This window comes from Microcaecilia unicolor, chromosome 8 (assembly GCF_901765095.1).
Source record: "Microcaecilia unicolor chromosome 8, aMicUni1.1, whole genome shotgun sequence".
NCBI classification, from domain to species: domain Eukaryota; kingdom Metazoa; phylum Chordata; class Amphibia; order Gymnophiona; family Siphonopidae; genus Microcaecilia; species Microcaecilia unicolor.
This window is the reverse complement of record NC_044038.1, coordinates 243,948,193-243,973,112: the sequence shown is the minus strand read 5'-3', so window position 1 is coordinate 243,973,112 and position 24,920 is coordinate 243,948,193. Positions and strand designations below refer to the sequence as shown.

General features: G+C 46.7%; 1 protein-coding gene across 7 annotated transcripts in view; it reads left to right on the top strand.

The window, feature by feature from the left end:
• The window catches only part of TOX2 (TOX high mobility group box family member 2), a 314,937-nt gene that overhangs the window by 277,339 nt on the left and 12,678 nt on the right, over window positions 1-24,920 (top strand). For all 7 annotated transcript variants that reach the window (XM_030212722.1, XM_030212723.1, XM_030212719.1 and 4 more), the window contains 2 exons: window positions 12,503-12,730; window positions 22,788-22,868. In XM_030212722.1, coding sequence (XP_030068582.1) covers window positions 12,503-12,730; window positions 22,788-22,868 — 309 coding nt within the window. The remainder of the gene's footprint in view (window positions 1-12,502; window positions 12,731-22,787; window positions 22,869-24,920) is intronic.

Genomic DNA, 24,920 nt, shown 5'->3' with positions numbered 1-24,920 from the left:
AGGTTGATTCTAAGATGGCAAAACAGCTGTTTTTCAGAATGTGCTGACTGTGTAAACTTTTTTTTTTAAGAACGAACAATCTAACATAATACCTCTGTATCATTCAATGATGCAACCTCACCTTGAGTATTGCGTTCAGTTCTGGTCGCCATATCTCAATAACAGATATAGCGGAATTAGAAAAGGTTCAAAGAACAGCAACCAAAATGATAAAGGGGATGGAACTCCTCTCGTGTGAGGAAAGACTAGGCTCTTCAGCTTGGAAAAGAGACATTTGAGGGGAGATATGATTGAGGTCTACAAAATCCTGAGTGGTGTAGAACGGGTAGAATGCACCCAGGGGGGGGGGGTGCGCAGCGGCGACCCACCCCGGGTGTCAGCTGCCCTCGCGACGCCACTGGGTAGAAGTAAATCGATTTTTTTTTTTTTTACTCTTTCAAAATGTACAAAGACTAGGGGACACTCGAGGAAGTTACGTGGAAATACTTTTAAAACACCACCTCCTGCCCCCTTCTGCATCTGCTCCTCCCTGACCTCCAAGCAGGGCCCAGCACTGTCTCTCTCTCCTGCTCCTGTGTGCCGGGACTGGATTATCAACGCAATCACCCGGGTCCCGACAGGAGCAGGAGAGACACAGACCCTGCTGCCGGGCCCAGGGAATTTTGTCCCCCTCCCTTCTCAGTGGCCTTGTCTCTACCTAGAACTCAGCATAGTGCAAAATAGACAATTAACATAGATATAAACATTTCACCTAAAGTTAGGCGCCAGCTCTATGTCTGGGCAAAAGCACTATTTTCCTTTTATCGAATATGCGCCAGTCAAGCGCCCTCTTGTGGCGTATACATAGAATTGCCTTCCTCGTATTCCACCTGGACATTAAAACACATCTTAAGGACTTGGACTGGTCAGCCTTCAGCCTTCTGCATATGGGTCTGAGGACAGGAACAAGGAAGATTAATGGAGTGATGAAAGAGAGTTGGGAAATGTATTTATTTACTCATGTTTAAACATACTGAAAGGCAATACACACCTGAGATGTATTTGAAAGTTTGCTCATGGAGGTTCCTTCCAGGACATGGCTCTCAGCGTGCCAGAACTACGAGACACTATCTTGGCCTACCAGGGATGGCCCTGATCTTTCTGGAAGTCCTGAAGACCATTCATCTTGGGAAGAGAAGGGGGGTCCACTCCTTGCCTCAAAAACGCAAGCACACCAACCAAAGGGTGGAAGAGAACCAAGCCCAAGTGACCAGCCAATAAAAACACAGGAGTAAGAGCTCCAAACAAGGTTTTATTAGGACCCTATACGGTCCGTGTTTTGGCAAAAATGCCTTCCTCAGGGGTCCGGTTCCGTGACCATTCATCTTGGGCAGGGCTCGAGGGAAGAGTTGGGAACCACTAGGGTGGGTTTTCTCTTAACATTATAACACTATTTACATGATTTACATCTGTGATTTCATGTGCCACATAAACCTAATTTAATGTAGGCAATTTATATTCTACTTAACCCAAACAGTTCCAGGCAGAGAACAATAAAAAATACAAAACAAATTTCCTATCCTTAGTGGCCTTTGTACTTATTAATGTAGAGGAGTGTGGTAGCTGTGTTAGTCCACTCTTAAGGTTATCAATAGAAATCAAACAAAATAAAACATGGAAAAGAAAATAAGATGATACCTTTTTTATTGGACATAACTTAATACATTTCTTGATTAGCTTTCGAAGGTTGCCCTTCTTCGTCAGATCGGAAATAAGCAAATGTGCTAGCTGACAGTGTATATAAGTGAAAACATTCATGCATTACTATGACAGTCTGACAGGGTGGGAGGATGGGGGAGGGTAGGAGGTATGCATGGGGACATCAAAGCATATCATTGATATTCTAACAGGATGGGTGTGGATAGGTGACATTTTACAGGGACCAGGACACTGTACCAGTGACTTCACAGTGAGAATCCTGAAAGGTAACTTTAAAACCATACAAGAACGTAAGACCTTTGAAGTCAGAATGATTGAATATTTTAACACCCAACAGAAAGGACTTAACAAGGATCTGGGGTTCCTAGCCCATTATAAACCATAAAGCTGTATGTCTCTGTTGATCACCCCATCCCTCACCTATCCACACCCATCCTGTTAGAATATCAATGATATGCTTTGATGTCCCCATGCATACTTCCTACCCACCCCCCTCCTCCCACCCTGTCAGACTGTCATAGTAATGCTTGAATGTTTTCACTTATATACACTGTCAGCTAGCACATTTGCTTATTTCCGATCTGAGGAAGAAGGGCAACCTTCGAAAGCTAATCAAGAATGTATTAAGTTATGTCCAATAAAAAAGGTATCATCTTATTTTCTTTTCCATGTTTTATTTTGTTTGATTTCTATTGATATACTTATTAATGGAATGTAAACAATATCATCAGAGAATACAAGTAACCATCTACCTGGTAAAACCCAACCCAGAACTCAGTTGATACATATAAACAAGGGCAAAACAGTACTTTTTCAATAAGACAAGGGAGGGAGGGATGACGACCCTGGAACTGGGAGGGAGGGAGGGACCCTGGAACTTGGAGGGAGGGGGGACCCTGGAACTCGGAGGGAGGGGGGCCTGGAACTCGGAGGGAGGTGGAGGGGGGAGGGGGAGAAGGGACAGGAGGGGGAATGCACCACCTGTAAAGAAAAAAAAGAAAAAAATTCAGCACCCCCAATCATTTTGAAAAGTTGGCTCCTATGACTTAGACCATATAGGATCCAATTCTATAAATAACGCTCAGTTTAGCACTGTTTACAGAATAGCGCTTAGTAGCAGGATCCGCACACAGTCTTAGGTGTGAAGGTTTACGTCAGTTGAAACCTGGTATAAATTCTCATGCCTGAATTAGTCATGGATCTCCCTTATTCTGTTACACCGAGCGCAAATTCAAGGAACGTCCCCGATCCCACCATGCTCCTCCCATGGCCTGCACCCCCTTTTCAGATCTGTGTGTAAAATTTACACATGGGTCCTGGCGCATAACGTGTACTTAAATTCATGCTCATTAGTGCCGTTAATTATTATCACCCAATTATCAGTGCTAGTTGGCCCATCTGTCAATTAAATTGCGCACACAAACGCCCAAATTTCCACACGCAGTTCTGAGCGCTATAAATAGAATTAGAAAGCGATAATGTAAATTCAGTTCTTGCTTTAATTGGGAGCCAGTTGAGCTGAACCAGAGAGGAAAGAGGTGTGTTCAAACCCTTTGCCTCCTAATCTTAATTTGGCAGCAGCAATTCTGCGCAGTTTTCAGTCCACTTTAATACTGTTTATCTGGGCCTCCCAGAGAAACAATTAAGAAATCATATGGGATGATACCATAGACTTAATTACTACTTAGCATTCTAATAGAGGCCTAATTTGTGGAAGCATTTTACGCTCAAAGCTGGATTTTCATATAACACTATTAATTTGCTGCTTCATTGTTAATCCAGAATCAAGAATGAAAGGAAGAGACCTTTAAAAACAGGGAGCATGGTCATAGTAAGCATGCCGATGTTGAGTCCTCCAACCGCATTCCTGCCAATAGGAGGTGCTGCGTCAATATAACATAGTAACATAGTAGATGACGGCAGAAAAAGACCTGCACGGTCCATCCAGTCTGCCCAACAAGATAACTCATATGTGCTACTTTTTGTGTATACCTTACCTTGATTTGTATCTGTCATTTTCAGGGCACAAACCGTATAAGTCTGCCCAGCACTAACCCCGTCTCCCAACCACCAGTCCCTTGATTTGTATCTGTCATTTTTCAGGGCACAGACCGTATAAGTCTGCCCAGCACTAGCCCCGCCTCCCAACCACCAGCCCCTTGATTTGTATCTGTCATTTTCAGGGCACAAACCGTATAAGTCTGCCCAGCACTAGCCCCGCCTCCCAACCACCAGCCCCTTGATTTGTATCTGTCATTTTCAGGGCACAAACCGTATAAGTCTGCCCAGCACTAACCCCGTCTCCCAACCACCAGCCCTTGATTTGTATCTGTCATTTTCAGGGCACAGACCGTATAAGTCTGCCCAGCACTAGCCCCGTCTCCCAACCACCAGCCCCTTGATTTGTATCTGTCATTTTCAGGGCACAAACCGTATAAGTCTGCCCAGCACTAACCCCGTCTCCCACCACCAGTTCTGGCACAAACCGTATAAGTCTGCCCAGCACTAGCCCCGCCTCCCAACCACCAGCCCCTTGATTTGTATCTGTCATTTTCAGGGCACAAACCGTATAAGTCTGCCCAGCACTAACCCCGTCTCCCAACCACCAGCCCTTGATTTGTATCTGTCATTTTCAGGGCACAGACCGTATAAGTCTGCCCAGCACTAGCCCCGTCTCCCAACCACCAGCCCCTTGATTTGTATCTGTCATTTTCAGGGCACAAACCGTATACAGTGGGGGAAATAAGTATTTGATCCCTTGCTGATTTTGTAAGTTTGCCCACTGACAAAGACATGAGCAGCCCATAATTGAAGGGTAGGTTATTGGTAACAGTGAGAGATAGCACATCACAAATTAAATCCGGAAAATCACATTGTGGAAAGTATATGAATTTATTTGCATTCTGCAGAGGGAAATAAGTATTTGATCCCTCTGGCAAACAAGACCTAATACTTGGTGGCAAAACCCTTGTTGGCAAGCACAGCGGTCAGACGTCTTCTGTAGTTGATGATGAGGTTTGCACACATGTCAGGAGGAATTTTGGTCCACTCCTCTTTGCAGATCATCTCTAAATCATTAAGAGTTCTAGGCTGTCGCTTGGCAACTCGCAGCTTCAGCTCCCTCCATAAGTTTTCAATGGGATTAAGGTCTGGTGACTGGCTAGGCCACTCCATGACCCTAATGTGCTTCTTCCTGAGCCACTCCTTTGTTGCCTTGGCTGTATGTTTTGGGTCATTGTCGTGCTGGAAGACCCAGCCACGACCCATTTTTAAGGCCCTGGCGGAGGGAAGGAGGTTGTCACTCAGAATTGTACGGTACATGGCCCCATCCATTCTCCCATTGATGCGGTGAAGTAGTCCTGTGCCCTTAGCAGAGAAACACCCCCAAAACATAACATTTCCACCTCCATGCTTGACAGTGGGGACGGTGTTCTTTGGGTCATAGGCAGCATTTCTCTTCCTCCAAACACGGCGAGTTGAGTTCATGCCAAAGAGCTCAATTTTTGTCTCATCTGACCACAGCACCTTCTCCCAATCACTCTCGGCATCATCCAGGTGTTCACTGGCAAACTTCAGACGGGCCGTCACATGTGCCTTCCGGAGCAGGGGGACCTTGCGGGCACTGCAGGATTGCAATCCGTTATGTCGTAATGTGTTACCAATGGTTTTCGTGGTGACAGTGGTCCCAGCTGCCTTGAGATCATTGACAAGTTCCCCCCTTGTAGTTGTAGGCTGATTTCTAACCTTCCTCATGATCAAGGATACCCCACGAGGTGAGATTTTGCGTGGAGCCCCAGATCTTTGTCGATTGACAGTCATTTTGTACTTCTTCCATTTTCTTACTATGGCACCAACAGTTGTCTCCTTCTCGCCCAGCGTCTTACTGATGGTTTTGTAGCCCATTCCAGCCTTGTGCAGGTGTATGATCTTGTCCCTGACATCCTTAGACAGCTCCTTGCTCTTGGCCATTTTGTAGAGGTTAGAGTCTGACTGATTCACTGAGTCTGTGGACAGGTGTCTTTCATACAGGTGACCATTGCCGACAGCTGTCTGTCATGCAGGTAACGAGTTGATTTGGAGCATCTACCTGGTCTGTAGGGGCCAGATCTCTTACTGGTTGGTGGGGGATCAAATACTTATTTCCCTCTGCAGAATGCAAATAAATTCATATACTTTCCACAATGTGATTTTCCGGATTTAATTTGTGATGTGCTCTCTCTCACTGTTACCAATAACCTACCCTTCAATTATGGGCTGCTCATGTCTTTGTCAGTGGGCAAACTTACAAAATCAGCAAGGGATCAAATACTTATTTCCCCCACTGTAAGTCTGCCCAGCACTAACCCCATCTCCCAACCACCAGCCCCTTGATTTGTATCTGTCTTTTTCAGGGCCCAGACCGTATAAGTCTGCCCAGCACTAGCCCCGTCTCCCACCACCAGTTCTGGCACAGACCGTATAAGTCTGCCCAGCACTATCCCCGCCTCCCAACCACCAGTCCCTTGATTTGTATCTGTCTTTTTCAGGGCCCAGACCGTATAAGTCTGCCCAGCACTAACCCCGCCTCCCAACCACCAGCCCCGCCTCTGCCATCCAATCTCCGCTAAGCTCCTGTTTTCGATCACTAATAATGAACAGGTTCCCTGGAGTCCTGCAAAACTTGCCTGTCCCTCACTATTGAAAATGTGATACATTCCAATGGCAGGAATGTAGGTGGAGGCAGGGGCATAGCCAGACCTCGAGGTGGGAGGGGGCCAGAGCCGAAGGTGAGGGGGGGCACATTTTGGTCACCGCCTCACCGCTGCCCCCCCCACCACCACCCACTGCCGCCACTGTAACATCTTGGCTGGTGGGGGTCCCCAACCCCTGCCAGGTGAAGCACAGCCACCGCAAATACCTTGGCTGGAGGGGGTCTCCAACCCCCGCCAGCTGAAGACCTCTCTCTTCCCCTCACGTCCAGCACGCTGCTTTTAGTGAAACTGAGCATGCTCAATTTCACTAAAAGGAGCGTGCCAAATGTGAGGGGAAGAGACAGCAGGGCAGGCAATGTGGCAGCGGCGTCACAGACCAGCACTGGATGAAGTCTTCAGCTGGTGGGGGGGGCCCAGGCCCCCGTGGCCCCCATCTAGCTACGCCACCGGTTGGAGGACTACTGCACAGCTTAGAGAAAACATTGAAGACCATCTTCATTTCTTTTTTTTTAAATCTCGAAAGCAATAAGAACAGAAATAGTAACATAGTAGATGACGGCAGAAAAAGACCTGCATGGTCCATCTAGTCTGCCCAAGATAAACTCATATCTTGAATTTGTACCTGTCCTTTTCAGGGCACAGACCGTATAAGTCTGCCCAGCAGTATTTCCCGCCTCCCAACCACCAGTCCCGCCTCCCATCACCGGCTCTGGTACAGACCGTATAAGTCTGCCCTCCCCTATCCTCGCCTCCCAACCACCAACCCCTCTTCCCCCCAACTGCTCCGCCACCCAATTTCAGCTAAGCTTCTGAGGATCCATTCCTTATGCACAGGATTCCTTTATGCATATCCCACGCATGTTTGAACTCCGTTACCGTTTTCATCTCCACCACCTCTGATCTTTTAAGCCTCCTAAATTGTACTATCACATGTCTCTGAGCTCATTACAAATATTGGTAGATATACAGCAGTGCTAAACTCAGCAAGGGACAGAATTTTGTGGTAATAAAAAAATTTCAGCTGTGATTTCTGCGCTTGTGGCTCAAGCTTAACATGTAAATTAGAGCCCTCCCCCCCCCCCCCCCCCACCCCCGGTTACTTAAGTCGGTGAAGAGTTTTCTTATGGAAGCTAGCAGAAGAGCTTCGGCTACTATAAAATCAAAGGGGTAAATATTATGCCACGATATTGAATGCCGGCCGCGTTCTGGCACAACCACTGAATACCAGGTAGATGCAGCCAGCTAAGTGCCAATGTTCAGCCTTAAACAGTTACGTTAAACCTGCCAGCAACAGGACCTGCTACTTATGTGGTCCTATTTGGCCAACTCCGTTGGTAAAGTGCCAGCTCTGCCCTTAAAGCGCTCACTGAATAACCAGTTTCAGCTTCGGTGGTTAGCGCTGGCGTTCAGTGGCACCATCCGGTTAAGAGCTGCTCAGTATCGGTGGATTTCCCTGCACAGGTGTTGAACCGGGCAGGAGAGACTTCAACCCACTTAAATCGCTTCGACTATTGACCTGAAAGTGTAAGTTTTGTTGCAGCTGTAGGACTGGGTATCCCAGACAAGAATGAGGAATATCACTGGAAATTAGATTGTGTTAGATCACAACTGGTAAACAGACCTTTGCTGTTGTACTTAAAGAGTTTTTCATGGCTTTGGCATTGACGTATATATCTTATTTATTTACTAGTAAAAAAGGCCCGTTTCTGACACAAATGAAACGGGCGCTAGCAAGGTTTTCCTCGGAGTGTGTATGTTTGGGAGAGTGTATGTGAGAGTGACTGTTTGAGAGTCAGAGTGAAAGTGTGAGTGTGTGAGAGAGAGAGTGAGTCTGGGTGTGAGTGTGTTTGTGAGAGAGTGTGTGTGTGAGAATGAGAGTGTGTGCAAGTGTGTATGTGAGACACAGTGTGAGAGAGAGTGTGTGTGTCTGGGCGAGAGAGAGAGTATGTGTGAGACACAGATTCTCTGTTTGAGTGTATGAGACCAAGCGAGTGTGTGAGTGACTGTGTGGCACATAGAGAGTGAATGTGATACAGTGTGAGACAGAGTGTGTGAGAGTGAGAGTCAGAAAGACATTGTATATCAGAGAGAGAGTGTGAGCCATGCCCTCCCAATCCATGGCCATCTGTCCCCTGGCCCCTCCATTCATCCTTTTCCAGCAATTCCCCTCTCTCCCTGAGCCCTGCCCTCCCAATCAATGCCCATCCATGCTCCTCTGTCCCCTGCCCCCTCCATTCATTCTTTTCCAGCAATTCCCCTCTCTCCCTGAGCCCTGCCCTCCCAATCAATGCCCATCCATGCTCCTCTGTCCCCTGCCCCCTCCATTCATCCCTTTCCAGCAATTCCCCTCTCTCCCTGAGCCCTGCCCTCCCAATCCATGGCCATCCATGTTTCTCTGTCACCTGCCCCCTCCATTCATCCCTATCCAGCATTTTCCCTCTCTGCCTGAGGCCTGCCCTGCAATCCATATCCATCCATATCCATCCATGCCCATCTGTTCCCTCCATTCATCCCTATCCAGCATTTCCCCTCTCCCTGAGTCCTGCCCTTCCAATCCATGCCCATCCATGCTCCTTTGTCACCTGGCCCCTCCATTCATCCCTATCCAGCAATTGCTCTCTCTCCCTGAGGCCTGCCCTGCAATCCATATCCATCCATGCCCATCTGTCCCCTCTATTCATCCCTAGCCAGCAATTTCCCTCTCTCCCTGAGTCCTGCCCTCCCAATCCATGGCCATCCATGCTCCTCTGTCTCCTGCCCCCTCCATTCATCCATTTCCAGCAATTCCCCTCTCTCCCTGAGCCCTGCCCTCGCAATCCATGCCCATCCATGCTCCTCTGTCCCCTGCCGCCTCCATTCATCCTTTTCCAGCAAGTCCCCTCTCTCCCTTCCATGACCCCCCCCTCGCATCCATGCTCCTCTCTATCCCATGTCCCAGCCTGGCCCGCCCTCTTCTCCTCCCCCCCTTTGCATCCATGTCCCCCCCCCCCCCCCCCTTCGCATCCATGCATCGTTTTGTTTTGTTTTTTCTTCTTTTTCAATTTACCTCCGTGGCGTTTCCGGCAGCGAAGCGTCAGGGAAGGAGGCGGCGCTCCCGACGTCTAGCTTTCCCTTCACTGTGTTCCGCCTTATTTTGAAGGCGGAACACAGCGAAGGGAAGGCTAGACGTCGGGAGCGCCGCCTCCTTCCCTGACGTTTCGCTTCCGGATTTGTTTGTTTTGTCGCGAGGGCGGGGCAGAGACGGCTGGCTGGCTGGCTTGAAGGGAGGCTTCACACCACGAATCCACGAACCCTTCAGCCTCAGCCTGGGAGTGACGTCAGATGGCTTCATAGAACGTTGTCCTCATTAGAACGTTCACGATGCGTTTTATTATATTAGATACAAAATTATGTGAACAATTCCAGTCAAGTAGCCTTTCAAGGCAGAGTACGATAAAAACATCCACAACTCCTGAAAACAACACACAACCCGGTCAAACTTCAGTGGGATTTAACCACATACGAGCCAACTGAATAGGTCCAGTTCAGACATTCAGTGGAATTTAGAGAGTGCTGCTGGGTAGACCAGACCGCCGTGACACTCTCCGGTCAGAGCCAGGAGTTATCCAGGCGTCGACACTGAATACTTGTAGTTCCTAGGTAGCTTCCGGCAGCCACCGATGACCTGGGTATCCACTGCCAGTAGCCAAATATGGCTCAGCTTTGAATATCCAGGTCTAAAGCAGCCTGTGGGTAGCCAGCTGACCGCTGTGGACTGAATATTGACTGGAACATAAACATCTCGGCCCAACCACACGAGGGCACCCCACTGCTGAGTTCCCATCCAGTGTCCGCTTCGCAAAGCTCTGGAACGTACCACCATCTTTAAAAGCAGGGAGGAGTTTAAAGAGAGAGATTTAAAAAGGCACTGAAGCCTTCCCTAACAATGCGAGGTGATGCTTTTAGCTTTTGATGATATAGTGATTTACAGTAGTTTTGGGGGTTATGTTCTTATGCTTTCTTATGTGTGTTTAATTGTACTCTGCTGAGAATAGTAAATCTAGTGGGCTATAACATTTATAAATATAAAAATAATAAATAAATAAAGCTATGCCTTCAAATGTTTACCGAAATCCAGAGGTCCTGCTCCATCCACTGTGTCCTCTTCTTGACCACAGTGCAGTGTGGGGCATCCAGGGCATGGTTGCTGCATTCCTTGGACTGCACTTCTGTTTGAATTATTAGAGGGTCCTGTGTCTATAACAATTTAAAGTAATTACTGTATGCTCCCACACAGTGGCGTACCAAGGGGGGGCGGTGGGGGCGGTCCGCCCCAGGTGCACGCCGCTGGGGGGGGTGCCGCGGTGCGCGCCTGCTGCGAGAGTTCGCTAACTTCTCTCGTTCGCTGCAGCTCCCTCTGCCCCGGAACAGGTTACTTCCTGTTCCGGGGCAGAGGGAGCTGCAGCGAACGAGCAAAGTTAGTAAACTCGCAGCAGGTGCATGCTGCGGCACCCCCCCCCCCCCAGCGGCATGCACCCGGGGGGGGGGGCTCTTTTGCCGGGGGGGGGGTTCGTGCTGCATCGGGGGGGGGCGCTGCACCCGTGGGGCGGGGCGCCGCCCTGGGTGTCCGCCACCCTAGGGACGCCACTGCTCCCACATCACTCCAGCATTTGGAGCCTTGCTAGTTTGTAGGAAGTGAGGCCAGAAAGCCTCGGTTTGGTTGAGCATGGAGACAGTACTCCATTACCCTCTAAAACAGCGTGACCCAGAGCTCTGTGGATAAAGAGGAGAAGATTGTGCTTTCAATTTGAAAAGCTTACCTTTAAGACTAAAAAGGGATGTTTACTGGGTTGTAGGGCGGGGAGGGGGGCTAGTTCGGGTGGGGGTAGTTTGTGTATAAACTTAAAAAAGTTGAAGTTACCTGGGGATTTAAGGTAGATTTGATACGAATTATGGTCATTGTTCATTTATGTACTGTTTTATTCCAGATGTGTTTCACAATGTTTATACCCTGTTGTGTATCAAAATAAGTTCAATAAAGACTTCTATAAAAAATTTTTAAAAAAGGGATGTTTACTGAACTGTTGCTAAGCAGTAAGCATACGGGTACTTGCTAGCCATCAGTGTAAACCTGTAGTGGATTGTAAGGATATTCAGAGGCAGTATCCGGACACTGCTGAGGGGGTCTGTATGGAATTTCAGAGGCACCATCCAGATAACACCAAGGGTTTGCAGAGATATTCAGTGACGCTATCCAAATAGTACAGAGGGGTTCTGTTAAGGATATTCAGAGACGCTATCCGGACAGTGCTGAGGGGGTCTGCAAAGATATTCACTGACACTATCCAGATAGTACAGAGGGGGTCTGCAAAGATATCCTTACAGACCTCCTCTTTACTCTCCGCACAGTGCCTCTGAATAAGTACATAATATTGCCATACTGGGACAGACTGAAGTACCATCGAGCCAGCATCCTGTTTCCAACAGTGGCCAATCCAGGTCACAAGTACATGGCAAGATCCCAAAAAAGTACAATACGTTTTATACTGATTATCCCAGAAATAGTGGATTTTCCCCATTTAATAATGGTCTATGGACATTTCCTTTAGGAAGCCATCCCAACTTTATTTAAACCCCACTAAGCTAACTGCTTTTACTACATTCTCTGGCAGTGAATTCCAGAGTTTAATTACACATTAAGTGAAGAAATATTTTCTCCAATTCATTTTAAATTTACTACTTTGTACCTTCATCGCGTGCTCCCTAGTCCTAGTATTTTTGGAAAGAGTAAACGAGCAATTCACGTCTACCCGTTCCATTCCACTCATTATTTTATAGACCTCTATCATATCTCCCCTCAGCTGGTCTCCTGTCCAAGCTGAAGAGCCCTAGATGCTTCAGCCTTTCCTCATAGGGAAGTCGTCCCGTCCCCTTTACCATTCAGAGGTGATATCCGAATAGTACAGAGAGGGATCTGTAAGGATATTTCAGTGACGCTATCCAGACTGTGCCTCTGAATATATTGGTTGGCATCATTTATCTGAATATTAGTGTGGTGATAAGCACTTTTGATTATTGATCCAAGAATGGTTAAGGGTAAAACTGCCATAAATTATTTGTGTTTTGTATTTCAGGTTACGGGGGAGAAGAGACCTCCAACAGATTTGGGTAAAAAACCCAAAAGTCAAAAGAAGAAGAGAAAGAAGGACCCAAATGAGCCCCAGAAGCCTGTGTCGGCTTACGCACTTTTCTTCAGGGACACTCAGGCCGCTATCAAAGGACAGAATCCAAGTGCTACCTTTGGAGACGTTTCTAAAATCGTTGCATCAATGTGGGATAGTTTGGGAGAAGAACAAAAGCAGGTGAGTCTGAAATCAACACCCACCTGTTAAACCATCCTTTAATAAGTCTTGATATAGGCGGTTTACAATAATACATTAGTCATTCGCAAAATATGAAAGGAAGTACATCAGGGGATAGGAAAGAAGAGAGACAGCTTAGCTTGCTGTTATCCAGGTCCAAGTAGGCAGGTTAACGGTCATCGGCCTCTTTAAATAGAGGAATCGCATGCTAGATTGAAATCGGGTTTCAAGACCTTTCTAAGTGAAGAGTTGAGGGAAGTTACGCCAACAATTCGTGATCGGACAGCGTCTTAGCAGATAGTACAGGGGGGGGGAGGGATGTAACCAGTAAGTCTGAGTGAGCTGAATGAAGAAGATCTGTGCAAATTTTTAGAATAATTTCGAGGTGAAATTTTGGCATTCAATGCACAACGCATGCAGACACCATTATTATAATCATTTCCACGGTGAGGTGAAACATTGAATTCTGTAAAAGTAAAGGTTTCAGCTGTCTCTTTATTTGATATACTGCTAAAGGGTAAGTGCCATCATAGTCACATCATCAATAATAGAGAAAAAGACACATCCAGCGTGTAAATGTTAGCAGCCACTATATAAAAATACCCCCAGTACAGTGCCACTGACAATGGCACAGATGTTGCAGACTGGCAACAAAGGCCGTGGTACTGGCCGGCCTCACAGTAGAGTTCTCGCAAATGACCGTCTCGTTTCAGTCCCTCTGCAAAGCCTCATGCATTTCCTCTTAGCGTTGCCGTCCTCAGATTTCCACTTTCCTCTGCTGCGATCTTCACAATGAATCTTCATTTTCTCCGACACACTTGCATCTAAGTTCCTCATTTCCTGTTCCTTTGTATTATTATTATTAATAATATCTGTTGCCCTGGTGATTTGGTCTTGCTGTGGAATACAGGATTGCCAATCTCCCTGCCCTTGGCTTTTGCTCAAGGACACCTGCTTCCAAAGTGCCAACAGATTTGTCTGTTCCTTAACTCCTTCTTCACCACACGGGGAGGACTGGAAAGTTAATGCAAAAGTAGCAAAGCTCAGGAGAATTCTGTAAAGCCAGATCCTGCAAGCAATTCAGGCTATTTCACAGGTAGTACATATTGTAGCAGGGCTCATGTGAAAGCAGTGGTCTACCTTTCTAGCTTTTAAGCATTCTAGAGTCATGATTTGGCCAATGGCCATTTCAGCCCAGCTTCTGCAATTCTTATTCTCAGCAAGACAGCAATGGACTTGTTTTGATTCCTAAACCTGGACTGGGGGTCCCACAGGCATTTGAATTTTGGAGATATCCACACCTCTCTTCGTGGTTACAGCCACCACCTTGTCACACCGTTTCATCACGTTCAGATCCTCAGCCACTCTCCCTCAGACTATAAAATAGCGCCTGATCCATATGCAAATTAATTCCATAATGAGCCATTAGTAATAATTGGCTGTTAACAAGCAATTTATTGAAGTTAATTGGCACTAACTTGGATTTGCACAATTGTAGGAAGATTGGCACCCGAATCCTCTCTCACATGCAACCCAAAAAAGGGGTGTGGTCAGGGGTGGGGCATTCCAGGGTTCACTCGCCAGGATTTACACCAGGTGTCAGTTGGTATAAAGTCCTAATGGCCAGTGCTGAACACATGAATCCCCGACAGGAGCGTTGATTTTTTTTGCCACCATTTACTGAATCGGGACCTATCAGTCCAAGGTCCCTCTTCCTTTCTGTGCCGATCATCTCTCCCCCCTCCTAGCACAGACGCCTCCCTTTGAGGGCTCTTCAGCTTGGAGAAAAGGCCGCTGAGGGGAGATATGATAGAGTTCTATAAAATAATGAGTGGAGTTGAACGGGTAGATGTGAAGCGTCTGTTTACGCTTTCCAAAAATACTAGGACTAGGGGTCCTGCGATGAAGCTACAATGTAGTAAATTTAAAACGAATCGGAGAAAATGTTTCTTCACTCAACGTGTAATCAAACTCTGGAATTCGTTGCCAGAGAATGTGGTAAAGGCGGTTAGCTTAGCGGATTTTTAAAAAGGTTTGGACGGCTTCCTAAAGGAAAAGTTCATAGACCGTTATTAAATGGACTTGCGGAAAATCCACTATTTCTGGGATAAGCAGTATAAAATATTTTGTACATTTTTGGGATCTTGCCAGGTATTTGTGACCTGGATTGGCCACTGTTGGAAACAGGATGCTGGACTTGATGGACCTTTGGTCTTTCCCAGTATGGCAATACTTATGTACTTATGATTTCTACTGCTGAAGTACATCACTCTGCACTTCTTTGCATAAAATTTTAACTACCAAACACTAGGCCATTCGTCTAACTTTTGCAAATCCCTTTGCATCTTGTCCACTCTATCATCAATCCTTGTAGATGATACCAATTTAGGATGGAATAAGGGCTTTGATGGCAACTCCAGTAGTTGGAACTTAAAGGACAGGACTGGGCAGACTTATACAGCCTATGTCCCAAAAATGGCAAAGAAAGATTAGGATCAAGTATTTATACCACGTTTGGGGTGGCCCTGGGGTTGGGAGCTGCCGGGGGGGGGGGGGGGGGGGAAGGGGAGTGTTGTCCATGGGGGTGGGGGAGGAAAGGTTGGTTTGGGGGAAGGGATGGTGTCTCAGTCTTGGTCATGTTTGATTTCGGATGGCAGTGAGACATTCAGGCACCCTTCTCCTCCACCACTAACTACAGACTCTGTTCCTTTTATCTTGCCGCACCATATGCCTGGAATAAACTTCCTGAGCCGGTCCGTCAAGCTCCATCTCTGGCTGTCTTCAAAGCTAGGCTAAAAGCCCACCTTTTTGATGCTGCTTTTAACTCCTAACCCTTACTCACTTGTTCAGAACCCTTATTTTATCATCCCCACCTAGGTAATTCCCTTATCTCTTATTTGTCCCGTTTGTCTGTCCTAATTAGATTGTAAACTCTGTCGAGCAGGGACTCTCTCTTCATGTTCAAGTGTACAGCGCTGCGTACGTCTAGTAGCGTATAGAAATGATAAGTACTAGTAGTAGTAGTAGTTGTTGGTTTAATCACAAATTGATGAGTGTGTGACTGTTGGGCAGACTGGATGGACCGGTCAGGTCTCTATCTGCCGTCATTTACTATGTCACTGTATAACCAGCTTTTTATACCCAAACATTCAGTGCCAGGCCATCCCTGGAAGAGTAGGCAGCCACCAACAGACTCAGACCAGTACCCGGATAACTACGCAACAAAGGTTCAGACAGTCTTTTTAGCTCTCCTAACGTTATCCAGATATTTACCCAATTAGTGGGACAGTTCACGAAAAAAGAGCGCTAAAAGTTATGCAACAAAAAACTGGGTGCTAAGGTCGCATTTGATAACAGCAGTTACGCAGCAAACCTGCTGTAGATTATTAGCGTCTACATTAATGCGACCACTGGGAATGCCTTTGCCCCTCCCAGGTGAACCCTTAGGTGCTATTCTGTTTCAGTCCCATTTTGGCGCTTAACTGCCGTTATCTGCTATCTAACTGGCACCTAACGTATAATTCACTACCTGGAATTACCCTGTTAGCAGACTGAAAATTGCCAATAAAGGGCATGAGCGTAATACGACAAAATACATAAACCGTCTGCTCCACCCCCAGGCTGTCCCAGCACGCCAAGGCGATTTAAGCATTTATTTTCATTGTGAACGCACTAGGGACAGAGAGAGCGTCTGCATCTAACTACGTCAACTGCTTTGGTTGTACCCATGACCCTTTTACCTTTAATGACCCCATGACCCAGGGGTGTGCTGGTAAATTGTTAACAGGAGGCTCTCTCTCGCCAGCAACATAGTAACATACATAGTAACATAGTAGATGACGGCAGAAAAAGACCTACACGGTCCATCCAGTCTGCCCAACAAGCCAAACATATGTGTAAACCTTACCTTGATTTGTACCTGCCTTATTCAGGGCACAGACCGTACAAGTCTGCCCAGCAGTATTTCCCGCCTCCCAACCACCAGTCCCGCCTCCCATCACCGGCTCTGGCACAGACCGTATAAGTCTGCCCTCCATTATCCTCGCCTCCCAACCACCAACCCCTCTTCCCCCCACCTGCTCCGCCACCCAATTTCAGCTAAGTAAAAGAGAATTCAGGAGGGGCCCAAGCCCACATTTTGGGATCCATTTGTTAAAGTAGCCATGGAGAACTGGCTCCCAAAATTCTTAAAAACTTATCAAACGGCTCTCAAGAGCCTGTGAGAGCCTGCTCCAGCACACCACTGCCATGACCCCACCGTTTCATTACCTGCACGTATATATCCTGTGTATTCGTTGCAGATCTCCCGAAAACACAAGCGCTGGGGGGGACAAGTCTGGGAATAAGTGAATCTAAACCTTGTTGGAAATATTTCCAGAGCTGAATCTGATACAGTACCAGCCTTTCACCCACACCGAAACATTTCCATTTTGTCTCCCAGCAAGTGCTACGTATTTCTAGCTGGTGATTTATTCATTTTAGTATAAAAATATATATATATACATCAGTGTTATGATGAAGTGAACTTCTAGGGCTGTTTGGCAATGCCTGTTTTATCAGAGTTATACAATATGTTTCCATAGAAAACAGACGAGTGTTTATGTGATGTGTCCTTCTGGGTTCCGTAAACAGCTCAGATGAAGTTGCACCATCTCAAGGCAATTTTTTTTAAACCCTGCACAATGCAGCTGCAAGAAAAAGTAGAACAAACATCTCGCATTGCAATTCTCTGTTTAAAATTATAGTCCGAGAAACAATCTGTTTATTCGCTGCACTGGCCTTCCATAGAGAAGATTAGAAAGCAACACTCACAACCAGGAAGGAAATGAAAGAACCCCAACAATGTCAGCTCCTGTCGTTTTGCGTACATTACACACCGCGGCTGTGTGGGTGTCAGCAGGGCTTAGAATAATTGTCTTCTTTAATTAACTGGTTATCAAACAAGAACGTTTCATTATGGTACAATTACTAGCTGCTTTGCCGAGACACCGAGGTATGAGAATTACAGCTGTGACATATGCTTCTTGCAGCTAGGTCTCCTGGGGACCATTTTTTTTTTTAATCGTGCATTAGACTTATTCACTTTCCCTGCTCCTTTTAATGACATACTGATCTTCTTGCCAAAGATAAGACATCAGCCACTGCTGGCTTAGAAAGAGTAGCAACTTTGTCTAGAGAGTTGAGAATCTAGAACCAGAGCAAAGTTGGCGAAAATTAAGACAATGGAAAATATTCACATTTATGTGGGGAAAAGGTAGTTACGTTCTGCATTATGAAATGTGCAGAGATCCTTTAACTGGTCCCTTCCCTTAGGTGAAGCTTGTGAAGAAATTCCCTTAGAATCAAGACCGGGGGAATTAAGTGGGAGGCTGAAAACCTGTTATGAGCACTTTGCACAATAAAAGTCTACACAATGACCCCGACATCTTTGCTCAGGTTGCTGTAAGGTTAAATCTGTAAGGTCCCTCAGGTCTGTATCCAAAGACACTTAAGTGAGTGGCACACCTGCGTAAGTACTTTGCGTTAAATGGAAGGGATCCAATCAGGCTTATTTTCAAAAGAGAAGGGAACCCATCTTTCGACACAAATCGGATGATGGGTGTCCTTCTCCCAGGGTCGCCCAAATCAGCATAATCGAAAACCGATTTTGGGCGTCCTCAACTGCTTTGTGTCGCGGGGACGACCAAAGTTCACGGGGACATGTCGGAAGCATAGCGAAGGCGGGACTGGGGCGTGCTTAACACATGGGCATCCTCAGCGGATAATGGAAAAAAGAAGGGCGTCCCTGACGAACACTTGGCCGACTTTACTTGGTCCTTTATTTTTTTTACGACCAAGCCACACAAATGTGCCCTAAATGAGCAGATGACCACTGGAGGGAATAGGGGATGACTTCCTCCTACTCCCCCAGTGGTCACTAACCCCTTCCCACCCTCAAAAACATTTTTTTAAATATTTTTTCCAGCCTCTATGCCAGCCTCAAATATCATACCCAGCTCCATGACTGCAGTATGCAGGTCCCTGGAGCAGTTTTAGTGGGTACTGCAGTGCACTTCAGGCAGGCGGACCCAGGCCCATCCCCCCCCTACACCTGTTAAACTTGTGGTGGTAAATGTGAGCCCTTCAAAACCCACCACAAACCCACTGTACCCACATGTAGGTGCCCCCCTTCATCCCTAAGGGCTATGGTAGTGGTGTACAGTTGTGGGGAGTGGGGGTTTTTTTTCGTGGGGGGTTGGGGGGCTCAGCACACAAGATAAGGGAGCTTTGCAGCTGGGAGCTTTTTCTCAAGTCCACTGCAGTGCCCCCTAGGGTGCCCAGTTGGTGTCCTGGCATGTGAGGGGGACCAGTGCACTATGAATGCTGGCTCCTCCCATGACCAAATGGCTTGGATTTGGTCATTTCTGAGATGGGCGTCCTCGGTTTCCATTATTGCCGAAAATTGGGGACGACCATCTCTAAGGTCGACCTAAATGTTGACATTTGGGCGTCCCCGATCGTATTATCAAAACAAAAGATGGCCGCCCATCTTGTTTCGATAATACGGGTTTCCCCGCCCCTTCGCGGGGATGTCCTGCGAGGACATCCTCAGGAAAACTTGGGTGCCCTGATCAATTATGCCCCTCCACATGGCCAAAATTATTCATCTGACGAGGGACGTGGATTTGAGTCATTCCAGAGGAGGAGGAGCCAGGGTCAATGCCATAAAATATGCTAAAAGTTAGGAATCCAAAAATCGAGGCCCTGGGATAGTATTTCTATAACAGCACATTTCTGCGCCTAATTCGTTATCAAATACCGGCATATGTGAACAATGAGGCAGCACCAATTATGCCAGCTCTATGGCAGGTGCAAATGCGAGCGTCTGAATGACAGTTTGCAATAAAGCATGCACTGAAATATTTGGAACAAACATGACCCACCCCTGTGAACTTAGGTGCCAAGTTATAGCGTAGCAGCTAACTGCCATTTTGTCCCATTTTGGCTCTTTACCATTAACTTCCAGTTGAGCATAGAATTACCCCCAGCGCATTGGAAACATTTGCGTAATACCACATTGGGTCAGACCCCTGGTTCCAGCAGCGGCCAGTGTCGCTTAGTGAAGCTGTAAATGTATGAGGGCAAAGGACGCATGTAGATGAGTCACTTATAAAGTGTGCGCATATTTTGCAACTCCGCCCAAACTTTATGTAAAAGTATCTGCCTTCTAGTCACCGTGTGACTTGCACATGATGGATAATTGTATAAAAGGGTTTGTACACATGAGGTTATCGCCACAGGAAGTGATGCCACACAGGTCGTCAAAATCCAGGCTCAACGGTGGGCACTAGGTACCACTCAGTATCAGCATCTGAGCGGCCAGATTTCTTTACAGAAAATTAGCATAAATCCGCATTTATGTGCCAAGACTGAGCTCATTGTCTTTCCACCAAAACCCACTTCTCCTCTTCCTCCACTTTCTATCTCAGTTGATAACACCCTCATCCTCCCCGTCTCATCTGCCCGCAATCTCGGAGTCATCTTCGACTCCTCCCTCTCCTTCTCTGCACACATCCAGCAGATAGCCAAGACCTGTCGCTTCTTCCTCTTCAACATGAGCAAAATTCGCCCTTTCCTCTCTGAACACACCACCCGAGCTCTCGTCCACGCTCTCATTACCTCTCGCCTTGACTACTGCAACTTACTCCTCACCGGCCTCCCACTTAGCCGTCTATCCCCCCTTCAATCTGTTCAGAACTCTGCTGCACATCTTATATTCCGCCAGAACCGATATACTCATATCACCCCTCTCCTCAGGTCACTTCACTGGCTTCCAATCCGATACCGCATTCAATTCAAGCTTCTCCTTCTTACCTACAAATGCACTCAGTCTGCTGCCCCTCTCTACCCTCATCTCCCCTTACTTTCCCGCCCGAAACCTCTGTTCACAGGACAAATCCCTCCTCTCAGTACCCTTCTCCACCACCGCCAACTCCAGGCTCCGCTCATTCTGCCTCGCCTCACCCTATGCCTGGAACAACCTTCCTGAGCCCTTATGCCAAGCCCCCTCCCGGCCCATCTTCAAATCTTTGCTTAAAGCCCACCTCGTCAATGCTGCTTTCGGCACCTAACTCTTACCTTCAGGATATCCAGACTGCCCCTATCAAACTGACTATTCACTTGTCCTTTAGATTGTAAGCTCTTTGAGCAGGGAATGTCCTTTTAAGTTAAATTGTACAGCGCTGCGTAACTCTAGTAGCGCTTTAGAAATGTTAAGTAGTAGTAGTAATAGTAGTAGCAACACACGCCTGGTCTCCGACGGGCATAAATTCTGGCACTTAACGTACATAACTTGCAGTACTGTGTAAGTGGGACACAAGCCCCCCCCCCTTGCATTTACATGCATTAGCATTTAGGCAGAACTGTGCGAACTGCAGCCATCAGTCCCAATTGCGCAAGTTTGCACAACAGACTATGGAAGGAGGAGATAGTGTTCTTTACCAAGAAGCTGAAAACTTCAGCTGTGATCAGACATAGGAAAGGGAGCTTCTCATTTCTACAGTTTTGCTGCAGTTGGAATATGCAATTTTGACTCCACAGGTCATCTGAGTTGCCTTTCTTACTGGTTTTTCCTTTATGTTCGTACCTGTTCCATACACTCCTTTAATAAATCACAGGTTGGTACGACCTGCCCCTAAGCACGCAAGGTGGGAAAACATCAGAAATTAAGTAACTATTGTTTGGGTGCCCTCTTTGTGGAATAGGCTACCTTTCTCGCTGCCTTCTGAGCCCTCACTTTCTTGCTCCAGAAAAACTTACATTTTTCCAGCTTGCTTTTGGAAGAGACCCTGAGTGGCTGGCTCCTGAGGCTCCTGTATTTCACGGAAGGGTCCTGGTTTTGGGTGGGAGATAGCGTTCTGAAGCAGGAGATACCTGCTCAGTGTAGATCATGACCTTGGGGTCATCTTTGACTCTTCTCTCTCCTTCTCTGCTCATATCCAGCAGACCGCCAAGACCTGTCGTTTCTTTCTTTACAACATCCGTAAAATCCGCCCCTTTCTTTCCGAGCACTCTACCAAAACCCTCATCCACACCCTTGTCACCTCTCGTTTAGACTACTGCAATCTGCTTCTTGCTGGCCTCCCACTTAGTCACCTCTCCAGTCGGTTCAAAACTCTGCTGCCCATCTCATCTTCCGCCAGGGTCGCTTTACTCATACTACCCCTCTCCTCAAGACCCTTCACTGGCTCCCTATCCGTTTTCGCATCCTGTTCAAACTTCTTCTACTAACCTATAAATGTATTCACTCTGCTGCTCCCCAGTATCTCTCCACACTCGTCCTTCCCTACACCCCTTCCCGTGCACTCCGCTCCATGAATAAATCCTTCTTATCTGTTCCCTTCTCCACTACTGCCAACTCCAGACTTCGCGCCTTCTGTCTCGCTGCACCCTACGCCTGGAATAAACTTCCTGAGCCCCTATGTCTTGCCCATCCTTGGCCACCTTTAAATCTAGACTGAAAGCCCACCTCTTCAACATTGCTTTTGACTCGTAACCACTTGTAACCACTCGCCTCCACCTACCCTCCTCTCTTCCTTCCCGTTCACATTAATTGATTTGATTTGCTTACTTTATTTATTTTTTGTCTATTAGATTGTAAGCTCTTTGAGCAGGGACTGTCTTTCTTCTATGTTTGTGCAGCGCTGCGTATGCCTTGTAGCGCTACAGAAATGCTAAATAGTAGTAGTAGTAGTAATCATACCGAACATATCCTGGCTTAGGAGTGGGGTTCGGTCCTATCACGGTATGCGCAAAACTAAGCCCTTTGGAGAAATCGCCCTAGGAGACCTGGCAGGTTCTGTGCTAGGAGGGATATATGAAATATGAAACTAACAAAAAATATATCAAAGGCTGTCCTTGCTGCTCATAATTTCTGAAGCATCTCCTATTGAGACCACTTCCTACATAGATATTATAGACTCGCTGTTGCTAATTGGTTTGAAATATGAGTACATATAAAACACAGACGAGATTCGGTTTTATTTATTAACAGTTGGTGATTGTTTGGTTCTTTCAGGCATACAAGAAGAAGACTGAGGCTGCCAAGAAGGAGTATCTGAAGGCCCTGGCAGCCTATAGAGCAAGCCTGCTTTCCAAGGTAACCTAGTAACACCATCAAGGAGACATGGACGCGCGTGCTAAATGAATTTGTACCTCGAAATGCGGGTGTGCATGTTTCTTCTATTAGGAAACAGTCAGTGCAGACTTTACTAAAAAGGGCCCCTTGTTCCTTTGTGAATGAAGGGCAGAACATAAGCAGCTGAACGTAATAAGTAAAGTAGTCTGGTTGTAACCAGAGAAAGTGGTATATCAAATCCCATCCCCTCTCAGCCCTAACACGCAAAACGTGTTAAAAAGCAGTGTGGTATGCTGGGTCTCTGCACATGCTAATCACACTTTTTTAAAACGTTTTTGGGAGTTGGATGTGCCATGGGTGTGGAAGCATTATCCAGCGAGCACATTCTGATTAGCGTACACTGACTGCGTGACATGGACTTAACGCAGGTTCACTTGGTGCCTGCGTAACAGGAGGTGGAAAATGCTCCTGCAGGTGGAGTACGTTAAGTACAGGCTTTAGTGCATGAAACGTCCCACAATAAAAAGCACATTAAGCCTAGATTTTAACCTGTTTTAGTAACAGGACCCCAAATTTGACTTGTCATAGTTTTGAAAGTATATAGCAGCGAGTGCCCCATGTCTCCACTATACAGTGCACGATACAGCTTGAAAGAGACATTCATAGAAATAACTCCGAGCCATGCAGCAGGATCCCTTTCCAAGGATTCCATATAAATTTATTTTTTTTATTTTTGTTACATTTGTACCCCGAGCTTTCCCACTCATGGCAGGCTCAATGCGGCTTACATGGGGCAATGGAGGGTTAAGTGACTTGCCCAGAGTCACAAGGAGCTGCCTGTGCCTGAAGTGGGAATTGAACTCAGTTCCCCAGGACCAAAGTCAAGTTACCAAGTAACAGGTAATGTAATTGGTAGCCAGACAGAATGCCGTGGACAGGGCTGGGCTTGAGCTCTGGTACACTGCCCGGTCATCCATAATGCCCTGAACATTGTTTGTTATACAGATATAAAATATATGTACTGTAGCTCAAAGGATTGTTACCCAGGAACCTCATTTTAGCTGCTCAAAGAACATGTAACACTTCAGCCTAGTGAAAGCAAACTGTTTCGGATTTAGCTTCGTCTGCGTTAGAGGTTCTCCTGCGAGACTCAATGTTTTCTGGTGCACAAGCTTTGCCTGTTTGTCATGGCTTACTAAAATCCCCAAAATGACAAACAGCTGACCAATAATCACCTCTAGAAAAAAAAAGACCAAGGAAAGCGGTTATACAGTAATTTATAATACATGAAATCCTCGCAACAGCAATCCCTGATGCTAGCATTTTGGTAAAAACTGTTTTTCTCAAGGGGAACCTGTGACTTTCTCAAACGATGTAGCTATTTGTAACCAGTGGTACTCAAATGCCAGGCCACCCTTCAGGGGTGGGGTGATCACTAAGGGACTCACCCCACAATAGCCAGGACCCCTGCAACCAGTCACAGAATCTATGACAAGGCAGAATTGGTGTGTAGAGCCTGAACTCTTTCATGAAAACTTGGGGACCACGGGTCAATTTTAGCAGACAATGAAAAAGGTGTCGGTACTCAGTACCCCCTCAAAAAAAGCCCCGTTTGTAACAATTTCAGCATGGTATATGACATCTCAACACATATTTCCATATCATCAAGCTGATCAATCCATAGACTGGTGGGTTGTGTCCATCTACCAGCAGGTGGAGATAGAGAGCAAACTTTTGCCTCCCTATATGTGGTCATGTGCTGCCGGAAACTCCTCAGTATGTTCTCTATCTCAGCAGGTGGTGGTCACACACAGCAGCAGCTCTGGCTAGGCCTCCAAGCCTAATCCTTAGGTTTTGTTGAGGCCTGGGGTTGAGGGCTCTTTTGAGCAAGTGCAAACCTGGTGGTGCCAGGTCCCTCCTTTTCTCCCCCCTCCCGCTGGCTCCGTTTAAAAAAAAAAAAAAAAAAAAAAAAAATTTTTAAACGTCCTTAAAGGCGTTTATTTCGACGTTTATTTAAACGTTCATTGCAGCTACTCACTGGGACACCAGTTCGTTACAGCTCGGAGCGGCAAG